The 13,269-nt window shown below is 33.9% G+C and overlaps 1 protein-coding gene across 1 annotated transcript; it reads left to right on the top strand.

Moving 5' to 3' along the window:
* Positions 1–4,241: 4,241 nt before the first annotated feature.
* Positions 4,242–5,256, top strand: LOC135148473 (uncharacterized). Its single transcript, XM_064083710.1, has 2 exons — positions 4,242–5,151; positions 5,234–5,256. Exons 1-2 carry the CDS (start codon positions 4,242–4,244, stop codon positions 5,254–5,256), a joined length of 933 nt encoding a protein of 310 aa, XP_063939780.1.
* The last annotated feature ends 8,013 nt before the right edge of the window (positions 5,257–13,269 follow it).

The raw sequence follows: 13,269 nt of genomic DNA on the forward strand, positions 1-13,269 counted from the left end.
TCTTGTTTTATTTTCAGGATTCTTGGAAGAAGGCCGGTTTTCTTTTCGGACATTAAAGTTTTATTGTCTAAATTTCCCCGGTCATCTTGCATGTCCGACGGTTAGATAATAAGGTTTCTTGAATGAAAGAATTATCACGGTGAATTGCCGATTCTCGTTGAGATTTATTCTCATTTTCAAAAAAAAAAAAAGACATGTTTTGTGTTATAAAAAATCATTAATCTTTCGATTTTATAAGACTATAAATTTATTGTACATATAATCATATTAATATATATAATTTTAAAAAATAATATTAATTTGATATTTTCAAAGTGTTCACATTTTAGTTTCTAAAATATAATTGACAATGTTCATTAAGGCAAACTCAGCAGTGATCCAAAGATTAATTTGTGATTATTAGTATTTAATTAATAATAGTTTATAATTAATAATTAATAAAATTAATGTTTTAGTAAAAATTTAGAATAATAAGAAAGCAAATTTCATTGAAATTAAAAAAAGAGTACATTACATGCATAAATAAAAAGTACATAAAATGCATAAAATAAAATTACAATACCGAGAAATGACTAGAAAACAGTAAGATAAATATAAATTTTGATTTAGTCGAACAGATTATTTCTGTTTCCTCTGAGATAATCAAAATATTGTCCGTAGCTATTCATATCATTTTGAGATCCTTGAGCTTCATCTTCATTTCCTTGATTTTGAGATACTTTGATCGATGTTAAAAAAATAATTAAAGTAATTAATTTAATATAATATAAGTAGTTCATAATGATTACAAATTAAATTTAAGATTATATAGTTTAATATAAAATTTATGTAATATAATATACAAAAATTAATTTGGATGAGAATTTGGATCACGCTGCTGGAGTTGGTCAGAAATTTGGATCAGAATTTAGATATCAAAATTTGGATTTTTGGATTACAACAGTTGGAGATGGCCTTAAATATGAAAGGTGGTCGATTTTTAGGTTGGATGAGGTGGTTTACCGAAGCCGTGTACACCCTGCCCTACGTAGTGCACATTTAGAGCATCTCCAACGGCGTTGGCTATAATCGTTGGCTAAATTGGACCTGTAAGATATTATGTAAAATTTGCTGAACCTGTAAGACATTTTGCTTCAATGGTATTGGCTATATTGGTTGGCTATAATTTAAAAATATTATGTTATTAATATTTTAGATTGTTAAAATAGAATATATCAATTAATATGGTAATAAATGATGTGCAATCTTTCTACAGATTTTCTGTTACAGACTGTAGAGGTTCGACAAATATAGCCAACCATGGGAGGTTGGCTAAAATTATAGACAACAGATTCATGTGGTTGGAGTGTGATTTTCTCAATAGGTTGGCTAAATTTTTTATATTTGGACTGACAGCTCACCTTTTTGCTAAAGGTTTTGTATGGTTGGAGATGCTCTTACACAGTTAGGGCATCTCCAACCGTGATCCAAAAATCCAAATTTGGGGCAGTTCTGCCACAAACCACTCCAACCGTGGACTAAAAAGTGATCCAAATTTGAACCAGTACTATTCACTGGTCCAAATTTGGACCACTACTATTCACTGGTCCAAATTTGGACCACTACCATTCACTGATCCAAATTTGGATCAGTGAATAGTACTGGTCCAAATTTGGATCTGTGATATCCCAACTTCTTTTCATTTTAATTTGAGTGTATCCAGATTATTATTTTGTTTTCTATTAAATTTATTATTTTGAGATGTTAATTTGGCTTAATATATATCAAGGCTTCTTTGAATAAAATTATTGACTTGGTCCATATTATAGGTCCAACAATAAAGTTGAGCTTAACTAATAAGCTAAGCTAAATTTTAGTTATTTAAAATTTTTACTAACCTCACTATATAGTTGAGGTAGGGACTTTGTACTCACATCTTTTCGATGTGGGACAACTTGCCTTACTATTAGTACATGCAAGTCTTGAGTTCTCCAACTTTTATAGAGAAAGAGAAATGAATCTCTTACAAGATTTCGATGTGGGACTTAAGATGATTATTGTAAACTTTACTCCTGGTTTTATAAGAGTTATAATCCAAACTTTCATGTAATAAACTTGTGTTTATTTTAATCAGGCTATACATGCGTAAAGCCAATAGAAAGAATATTTTAACTTATTTGAGAGCCTTATAAGTTCTAGGCTCAACTTCCCATTATGAGAGGGAATTTGTTTTCTTTAGTTTCTAAATAATAAGCCTACTAGCATTATATAGACTTGAAAGGAGACCTCTTTCAAAATCCCCTCGATGTGGGACAACTAGAATTGTCCCAAAAGCCAAGTAAACATGTTTACCTTGGTTGTCTTGCAAATGTTGGCTTTGTAGCCTTCTTTTATAAAGAAAGAGGTGATAGCTTGTGTATATCTCCTCGATGTGGGACTTAGTGAAGTCCATGAACTTTAAAACATATCTTTTGCTTTGTGGCTTGCTTGATTATGAGAAAACAAATCCGTTTTCTCTAAACAAAAATGTTAAAACTTGGATTTAATTGGCTTTTGATGAAGCCAAGAGAAAGTTCTAAACCTTGTTAAGTTGAAAAAAAAAACTGAAGCCAAGTGGAGCTTATATAGACATGGGAGTGTAGTTGAGTTCATTAACTAAGCAATGTGGGATATATGCATTTGTGTGGCAAAAGGAGAACTCCAAAACCACATTGAAAAGAGAATAGAAAAATATTGAGTATATATAGTAAGAGCAAAATCTATAAGTAATAAAATTGGTTGAACTTAGCAAGGCATGCATTTCTTGTATATACTTTGGCACCTTGACCTTTGCTAGCTTCCTTAAGAATTTATTTTCTTTTACTCTTCATCTTTGTACCACATAGATAACAATACACTATATTCTTGTGAATATAAGTGATGACCTAGTTCTTAAGATAAAAGAATAAAAGCTAAGTCAAGTGCCACCCGACGCCAAGTTTCACAAGTTGTTGGCGCCACCCTTGACGTCAAGTTGCACATGTTGGCGTCACCCCCGACGCCAATTTTCTTAAAACCACATTTAGTGTACCACATCGAGTAGAGATGAAAGGAAAGCAACTCCTTTCCTTATATAAGCACAACACAATCCAAGTTTCTAAAAATAGGATGCTCTCACCCAGCTAATCTAGTAAGTCTACTGACTTATCATTTTTAAAATTTTATTTATTTATTTATTTATTTATTTATTCTGATTGATTAGTAGTAATTGGAGACTTTTTATAAGCGTGAATTAATAGTAATAAAATAAATATGTGGATATTTTAGGGAGCAAAGTTGTTTGGACTCGAGAAGTAAATTAGAAGTTGTACACTGTAAGTATATACTGTACCATTCACTGGTAATATTTTATGATGTTTTGGCGAACATTGTTTTGATGATTTCCTGATGAGAAATGAGTATTCTTACATTTGTTCTGTGTGTGATGCTTCCTTTGTGAAGTAGTGTGATACTTCCTTCGGGAAGGAAAGCTAAACCAATTGTTTAGCTGGCCGGGATCCCCAACAGTAGAACGTGTGAACTTGTGAACATGCTTGAATACTCATACTCATCTCGATGTGTGAAACTGTTTTGATGACTCTGTGGAATTATTGATTTTATCAATTAAAGCTTTGTGAATAAAACTAAGTTGAATCGTACAATATATGCTTGCTGAGCTTTATGAGCTCATCTTTTCTTTTCATGTACTAACTCTACAGGAAAGGATTCCGGAGAAGGTTATTCCGGCAAGGGTAAAAATGTGGTGAACTGAAGTGCTAGACCTGGTTGGATTAGCAATAAAACTTTAGTAGAAGTATATGTAATCGGGAGAAGTGTTTTAAATATGTATTTTGTGATAAACCTGAACTTTTAGAGGCGTATGATGTAAGACTTTTGATGTAAGGTTAAATGTACCTTTAACTTATGCTGAAATGTTAAGTTGAGATTATGAAGATATATTTTGGTTTGTTTAGTAGAATGACATCCCCGGGTCGGGTTGCCGAGGTCATCCCGGGCCAGGGGCGTCACAGGTGGTATCAGAGCTATAGGTTCGAGTATCGGCGAAAGTAGGATTAAGATTCTAGACTAGTGTGATATTAAGTTTGAAGAATAGGTTTAAGGGATATGTGGACCTTAGTTGTGAATTTGTGGCATGAACTATGTGTGTAGTACAACTATAGTTCTAGTATGATTTGTGGATTAGAATAGAATTCTAATATATATTATATGATTTTTAGGTGACGATGAATGAAGAAAATAGTAGTGGCGCTGGACCTAGCATTCAAATTAGTCCTGAGATGATGTTGGTTTTGGAGGAAATGGGGAATATGTTGAAGACTATTAGGGGAGAGCAAGAAAATACAAATACAATTAAGGTGAATACTGATCGTTTGGAGGAACAAGATCGTATAAATAATCCGGAGCGAGAAGGTGAGAATAAACGAAGGTGTACTTACAAGACCTTTAAGGATGCTGGTCCCCCGGTATTCAAAGGAGATTTAGATCCACATGTTGCGAATACATGGATAAAGGAGATGGAGAAAGTGAAAGAAATTTCTGAATGCTTGGATGAACAAAAGGTGAAATTCGCAACACACTCCTTAAGGGGGGAAGTTGTATTTTGGTGGGACACTGTTAAACAAACAGAAGATTGTTCAACGATGACTTGGACGAGGTTTAAGGAGTTGTTCTTTGATAAATATTTCCCTACGTGTATGAAAAATGAGATGGAGATGAAGTTTTTAGGATTGAAGCAAGAAGGAATGTCTGTGTCAGAATACTTGTCAAAGTTCTTGGAGCTTTCTAGGTTTGCCCCTCATCAGGTTAATACTGAAGCTAGGAAATGTCAGAGGTTTCAGGAGGGACTGAAACCTCAAATTAGAGAAAGGGTCTCTTTGTTAGAACTAGAGCAATTTGATAAGTTGGTTGGAAAAGCTAGGATTGCAGAAAGGGAATATGAAGCTCGCACTCAATTTTTCAACAATAAGAAAAGGGGAAGGGAGACAGAACTAAGTCCTAAATCAGGGTATAAGAGAGATAATAAGAAATTTCAACGGGAGAAGAAAGAGAATTTCCGGGAAAATGATAGGCGAACGGTAGCACCTGAGTGTAAGAAATGTGGAAAGAGGCATGGTGGTGAATTTTGCTATCGAGGTGAGGGATTATGTTATAATTGTGGAGAAAAGGGGCATATAGCAACTCAATGCCCAAACCCTAAAGTAATTTCTTGTTTTAGCTGTGGACGACAAGGTCATTTAGCAAGGGATTGCCCTCAGAAGAAAGTCAAGACTGAAGTTGAAACTAAAGGGAACAAAATTCCGGCAGCAGGAACTTCCCACCAATCGGCACCTAAGGCAATAGCTAGGACCTACGCCATGACAACTCAGGATGCTGAAATATCAAATGATGTGGTGTCAGGTACGCTCCAACTCTGTTCTCAAGATGTGCATGTTCTATTTGATTCTGGATCAACTCATTCTTTTGTGGATTTGAAGTATGTGGATAAGTTGAATAATTCTGCGCAAAGTTTAGATAATGTTCTACTGGTAAAACTCCCTAATGGTAGGAATTTGTTTGTAAACAAAGTTTATAAAGATTGCACTCTTATTGTTAGCAGACATACTTTTCTAGTAGACTTGTTACCTTTAGAATTGAAGGATTTTGGAGTAATTTTGGGAATGGATTGGTTGACAAAGTATAAGGCCAATTTGGATTGTAGTAAAAAGAGAATATGTTTAAGGGGCCCAGATAAAAAGAAAGTTTATTTTAAAGGAGACAGGTTAGAAAAACCTAGTGTCATGATATCAGTTTTGAAAGCCTATAAGATGTTAAGAAAAGGATGTGAAGGTTTTCTAGCTTATGTGATTGGTGATGAGGAAGTTAAAAGTAAGGTTGAGAATACACATGTGGTTAGAGAGTTTTTAGATGTTTTTCCTGAGGATTTGCCAGGATTACCACCTGAAAGAGAGGTTGAGTTAGGTATTGAATTGGTTCCTGAGGCTCAACCAGTATCAAAAACACCATATAGGATGGCACCAACCGAGTTAGCGGAACTCAAGGTACAATTACAAGAATTGTTGGATAAAAAGTATATTAGACCAAGTGTTTCTTCTTGGGGAGCGCCAGTGTTATTTGTGAAAAAGAAGGATGGTTCTCTACGATTATGCATTGATTATAGAGAACTGAATAAGTTGACTGTAAAGAATAAATACCCACTTCCACGAATAGACGATCTTTTCGATCAATTACAAGGAGCCACTTACTTTTCAAAGATAGATTTGCGCTCAGGTTATCATCAATTGAGAGTTAAGAAAGAAAGCATTCCATTGACGGCGTTTAGGACTCGATATGGCCATTATGAGTTTGTAGTGATGCCGTTTGGGGTGACAAATGCACCTGCGGTATTTATGGATTTGATGAATCGAGTATTTAGGAATTATCTGGATAAGTTTGTAATTGTGTTTATCGATGATATTCTGATTTACTCGAGAACTGAGAAGGAACATGAGGAACATTTAAGGATAGTCTTAGAAACTTTGAGGAAAGAGCAGTTGTATGCAAAGTTTTCAAAATGTGAATTTTGGTTAAGGAGAGTAAGTTTTCTTGGACATGTAGTTTCAGAAGAAGGAATTTCAGTTGATCCTTCGAAGATTGAGGTGATCATGAATTAGGAAAGACCAAAGAATGTGACAGAGATTCGAAGTTTCTTAGGTTTGGCCGGGTATTACAGGAAGTTTGTTCAAGATTTCTCTAAGATAGCTGGACCATTAACAAGTCTCACAAGGAAAGATGTTAAGTTTGTTTGGTCGGAGGAATGTGAGAAAAGTTTTATTGAATTAAAGAAAAGACTAACGTCTGCTCCAGTACTCGGATTACCAGATGGAACTGAAGATTTTGTTATTTATAGTGATGCGTCAAGAAAGGGGTTAGGATGTGTGTTAATGCAACGTGATAAGGTTATTGCTTATGCGTCTCGACAATTAAGAAATCATGAGAAGAATTACCCCACCCACGATTTAGAATTGGCCGCAGTAGTTTTCGCGCTTAAAATCTGGAGGCATTACTTGTATGGAGGAAAGTGTAAAATTTTTACAGATCATCAAAGTTTAAAGTACCTCTTTTCACAGAAAGATTTAAATATGAGGCAGAGAAGATGGTTGGAGTTGTTAAAGGATTATGATTGTGAAATTTTATATCACCCTGGTAAGGCGAATGTTGTAGCTGATGCATTAAGTAGGAAGAAAGTCGGGAATTGTGCGGGTGTCATAGTTGAATCGTTGGATGTTCAAGAAGAAAGACTTGGAATGGAATTTGGTATACAAAAGAAGGATGGAAGCTTATTGTGTCAAATTAAGGTCAAACCGATGTTATTAGAAAAGATAAAGGCAAGTCAGATTCAAGATGAACGATTAAAGGAAATTTTGAATAATTCTATTTTAGAATCGGGAAAGAAGGATTTTAGGAAAGGAAATGACGACATCGTGAGGTTCCGTGATCGTATATGTGTACCATCTGATATAGAGATTAAGAAGGAAATATTGTCTGACGCACATTCATCATCTTTTTCGGTACATCCTGGATCTACGAAGATGTATAAGGACTTAAAGCAACATTTTTGGTGGCCTAAGATGAAGAGAGAAATTGCAGAATGGGTGGCAAGATGTTTAGTTTGTCAACAAGTGAAAGCGGAGCATCAAAGGCCAGGAGGTTTATTACAATCACTACCTGTCCCTGAATGGAAATGGGAACACATCACCATGGATTTTGTATTAGGATTGCCAAGGACACAAAGAGGAAATGATGTCATCTGGGTTATCGTGGATAGATTAACAAAGAGTGCACATTTTCTAGCTATATCGGAATCATCACCTTTGGAGAAGTTAGCCAAGTTGTATATACGAGAAATAGTTAGGTTACATGGAGTACCTGTTTCAATTGTGTCTGACAGAGATCCCAGATTTACTTCGAGATTTTGGAATAGTTTTCAAGAAGAGATGGGTACAAAACTAAGTATGAGCACAGCATTTCACCCTCAGACGGATGGTCAATCGGAACGTACAATTCAAATTTTAGAAGACATGTTAAGAGCTTGTGTGTTGGATTTTAAAGGAAGTTGGGAAGAACATTTACCTTTAGCAGAATTTGCATATAATAATAGTTATCAAGCGACAATTGGGATGGCCCCATATGAAGCACTTTATGGACGTCGGTGTAGAACACCATTATGTTGGGATGAAGTTGGGGAAAGAAGGTTGTTGGGGCCAGAGTTAATTCGTGTAACTACGGAAAAGGTGAAGTTGATACTAACAGAGGATTTTAACGGCTCAAAGTAGGCAAAAGAGTTATGCAGACAAGGATCGGCGAGATGTGGTGTTTAGGGAGGGAGATTCTGTGTTTCTTAAAATTTCTCCATGGAAGGGTGTTTTGAGATTCGGGAAGAAAGGAAAATTATGCAGACAAGGATCGGCGAGATGTGGTGTTTAGGGAGGGAGATTCTGTGTTTCTTAAAATTTCTCCATGGAAGGGTGTTTTGAGATTCGGGAAGAAAGGAAAATTAAGTCCTCGTTATATTGGACCATTTGAGGTCCTTAGAAGAATTGGGGAAGTCGCATATGAGCTAGCACTACCACCAAGTCTTGGACATATTCATAACGTGTTTCACGTGTCATATTTGAGAAAGTATGTCTCAGATCCATCGCATATTATAGATTATGAACCAATAGAAATTCAGGAAAATATGCAATACGAAGAACTCCCAGTAGAAATAGCAGATCGTCGCGAGCAGAAATTGAGAACTAAGATCATACCTTTAGTGAAAGTGATTTGGAGAAACCATAATGTGGAGGAAGCAACTTGGGAGCCCGAGGATATGATGAGGGCAAAGTATCCCCACTTATTCGATAAGACAGGTATGATTTAAATTTCGAGGACGAAATTTTTTAAGGGGGGAAGGATGTGATATCCCAACTTCTTTTCATTTTAATTTGAGTGTATCCAGATTATTATTTTGTTTTCTATTAAATTTATTATTTTGAGATGTTAATTTGGCTTAATATATATCAAGGCTTCTTTGAATAAAATTATTGACTTGGTCCATATTATAGGTCCAACAATAAAGTTGAGCTTAACTAATAAGCTAAGCTAAATTTTAGTTATTTAAAATTTTTACTAACCTCACTATATAGTTGAGGTAGGGACTTTGTACTCACATCTTTTCGATGTGGGACAACTTGCCTTACTATTAGTACATGCAAGTCTTGAGTTCTCCAACTTTTATAGAGAAAGAGAAATGAATCTCTTACAAGATTTCGATGTGGGACTTAAGATGATTATTGTAAACTTTACTCCTGGTTTTATAAGAGTTATAATCCAAACTTTCATGTAATAAACTTGTGTTTATTTTAATCAGGCTATACATGCGTAAAGCCAATAGAAAGAATATTTTAACTTATTTGAGAGCCTTATAAGTTCTAGGCTCAACTTCCCATTATGAGAGGGAATTTGTTTTCTTTAGTTTCTAAATAATAAGCCTACTAGCATTATATAGACTTGAAAGGAGACCTCTTTCAAAATCCCCTCGATGTGGGACAACTAGAATTGTCCCAAAAGCCAAGTAAACATGTTTACCTTGGTTGTCTTGCAAATGTTGGCTTTGTAGCCTTCTTTTATAAAGAAAGAGGTGATAGCTTGTGTATATCTCCTCGATGTGGGACTTAGTGAAGTCCATGAACTTTAAAACATATCTTTTGCTTTGTGGCTTGCTTGATTATGAGAAAACAAATCCGTTTTCTCTAAACAAAAATGTTAAAACTTGGATTTAATTGGCTTTTGATGAAGCCAAGAGAAAGTTCTAAACCTTGTTAAGTTGAAAAAAAAAACTGAAGCCAAGTGGAGCTTATATAGACATGGGAGTGTAGTTGAGTTCATTAACTAAGCAATGTGGGATATATGCATTTGTGTGGCAAAAGGAGAACTCCAAAACCACATTGAAAAGAGAATAGAAAAATATTGAGTATATATAGTAAGAGCAAAATCTATAAGTAATAAAATTGGTTGAACTTAGCAAGGCATGCATTTCTTGTATATACTTTGGCACCTTGACCTTTGCTAGCTTCCTTAAGAATTTATTTTCTTTTACTCTTCATCTTTGTACCACATAGATAACAATACACTATATTCTTGTGAATATAAGTGATGACCTAGTTCTTAAGATAAAAGAATAAAAGCTAAGTCAAGTGCCACCCGACGCCAAGTTTCACAAGTTGTTGGCGCCACCCTTGACGTCAAGTTGCACATGTTGGCGTCACCCCCGACGCCAATTTTCTTAAAACCACATTTAGTGTACCACATCGAGTAGAGATGAAAGGAAAGCAACTCCTTTCCTTATATAAGCACAACACAATCCAAGTTTCTAAAAATAGGATGCTCTCACCCAGCTAATCTAGTAAGTCTACTGACTTATCATTTTTAAAATTTTATTTATTTATTTATTTATTTATTTATTCTGATTGATTAGTAGTAATTGGAGACTTTTATAAGCGTGAATTAATAGTAATAAAATAAATATGTGGATATTTTAGGGAGCAAAGTTGTTTGGACTCGAGAAGTAAATTAGAAGTTGTACACTGTAAGTATATACTGTACCATTCACTGGTAATATTTTATGATGTTTTGGCGAACATTGTTTTGATGATTTCCTGATGAGAAATGAGTATTCTTACATTTGTTCTGTGTGTGATGCTTCCTTTGTGAAGTAGAGTGATACTTCCTTCGGGAAGGAAAGCTAAACCAATTGTTTAGCTGGCCGGGATCCCCAACAGTAGAACGTGTGAACTTGTGAACATGCTTGAATACTCATACTCATCTCGATGTGTGAAACTGTTTTGATGACTCTGTGGAATTATTGATTTTATCAATTAAAGCTTTGTGAATAAAACTAAGTTGAATCGTACAATATATGCTTGCTGAGCTTTATGAGCTCATCTTTTCTTTTCATGTACTAACTCTACAGGAAAGGATTCCGGAGAAGGTTATTCCGGCAAGGGTAAAAATGTGGTGAACTGAAGTGCTAGACCTGGTTGGATTAGCAATAAAACTTTAGTAGAAGTATATGTAATCGGGAGAAGTGTTTTAAATATGTATTTTGTGATAAACCTGAACTTTTAGAGGCGTATGATGTAAGACTTTTGATGTAAGGTTAAATGTACCTTTAACTTATGCTGAAATGTTAAGTTGAGATTATGAAGATATATTTTGGTTTGTTTAGTAGAATGACATCCCCGGGTCGGGTTGCCGAGGTCATCCCGGGCCAGGGGCGTCACAGGATCACTACTATTCACTGATCCAAATCTTTTTAACATTAAAATATTACTCCCTCTGTCCTTCTCATTTCTTTATAGTTGCTATTTTGGGATGTCCATCTCATTTCTTTACGTTACTATAAATAGTAAGTTTTTTCCATTATTACACCCACTATCTTCTCCTACTATCTCATATTTAACAATAAAAACTAGAGCTAATGACCAAAAAACCCAATCAACTTGTCATTTTTTTTGCCAAAAAACCTCTAAACTTATGTTTTCATTAACAACCTCAATAAACTTTATTAAAATATATAAAAAAATACAAAATAAACCATGGTTAAATCCGCCGATCTGACTTGTCAAGTATCTTTCCCAGATTTATATCTTTTTATACACGTGTGTGCCATGTCGTGCTTATTCATTAATAATAATTTATCCTTTAATAATTTATAATATTCTAATTTCATAAACCCAATGAATATCTGAGGGTTTCATCATCTTTATCAAAGTTACGCTTAGACAAACAAATTTGATTTTATATAATTGCTAAATCCAGGAAATGATTAGAACTTCTCGGTGACTTTGATAATTTGATGTTCAGGAGTATAGTCACGAGCAATTTTCAAGGCATGTATGTGATCTTGAAAGAGTTATACACACATAGTGGAGATAGTATTCACAGAGTAGACCTTTGTATTCAATCATGTCTTTTAGTGAGGATGTTCTGAAATTAGATTTTAAAGATTGAAAATCAATAGACATAAAAATCTGACATGTTGAACTTACAACAGCAGCAAGCCAACAATATCATAATTTTTCTTAAACTTTGTTATTCCTGAATTCATTTATCCAGTCAAATTTCAAGCGTTCACTATAGTAGTGCATAATAGTGAAGATATTGTGTGTATTAAGGAATTGCATCATAGTGAATTATCAGAGCAATGCTTGCTATAACAAGAAGGGGAAAGGTAGCACTGATGCTGATCAAACTATCTTAAAGCTGATTTTAGTGGTGCTGATATATTTTTTTAGTTATTCTTACTATTTTTTGATTAATTGTAATGAATTTGCCACATAAGATATAATATGATTATAGTTAGTCCACGTCAGCTATAAGTAACTCTAGTTAATTTTTTTCAAAGATTTAGTAAAGTTTATTAGGGTTATTAGTGAAAAAAAGGTTTAAAAGTTTTTTGGCAAAAAATTGACAAGTTAGTTGGGTTTTTTGGTTAATAGCTCTAAAAACTACTATTACACCCACTACTTTCCTCCACTATCTCAAATCTATTATTAAATATTGATAGGTCCCACCACTTTTCCCACTTTTCATCAAACTTTACTCATTGTTTATACATTGTTTTGGTCTCTGTGTCCCCCTCCAATGTAAAGAATTGAGGGGGACAGAGGGAGTATTACTTTTATTATTTGATGATTTTGTTAATGTTATTAAAGATAGATTAATTGAGATTAGAATATAATTAAAAAAAGGTTAATTATAAATTAAAATTTCAACAATTTATCAATCGCTACAGAAAAATCAAAAACAAATATTGCCCGTCTTGAACTTCGAAATACACTTATTGAGCATTTGTGGGAAAAATATACTAATTCTGAGAATTAGTATTTTAATGTAATATTTTAATGCTTAATTTATTTTTATGTACCGTTATAACTTTTTCAAATTATTTATCTTCAAAAAAAAAACTTTTTCAAATTATTTTATAATATTTTATCTTTGTCTAGTCGTTAATTGTATTATTTATGATTAATGATGAAATTAGTTAATCATTTTTTAAAATATTTAAAATCAAAATATATGAATATTATAAAGATTAATAAATTTGAATTTATATTTGGATCACATAGTTGGAATAGGATTTGGATTTCGTCTTAAATTTGAATCATTGTTATCCAAATTTGGAGGAATTGGCCTTATACCGCACCGCCTTTCTATAATTACATTCATCCG

The sequence above is a fragment of the Daucus carota genome, chromosome 8 (assembly GCF_001625215.2).
Source record: "Daucus carota subsp. sativus chromosome 8, DH1 v3.0, whole genome shotgun sequence".
Lineage (NCBI taxonomy): Eukaryota > Viridiplantae > Streptophyta > Magnoliopsida > Apiales > Apiaceae > Daucus > Daucus carota.

Coding starts and splice junctions, on each gene's coding strand:
- LOC135148473 (XM_064083710.1), top strand. CDS start 4,242: ATGAATGAAGAAAATAGTAGTGGCGCTGGACCTAGCATTCAAATTAGT. Junction 5,152..5,233: donor TGGTGAATTTTGCTATCGAG/GTGAGGGATTAT, acceptor TTCTTGTTTTAG/CTGTGGACGACAAGGTCATT.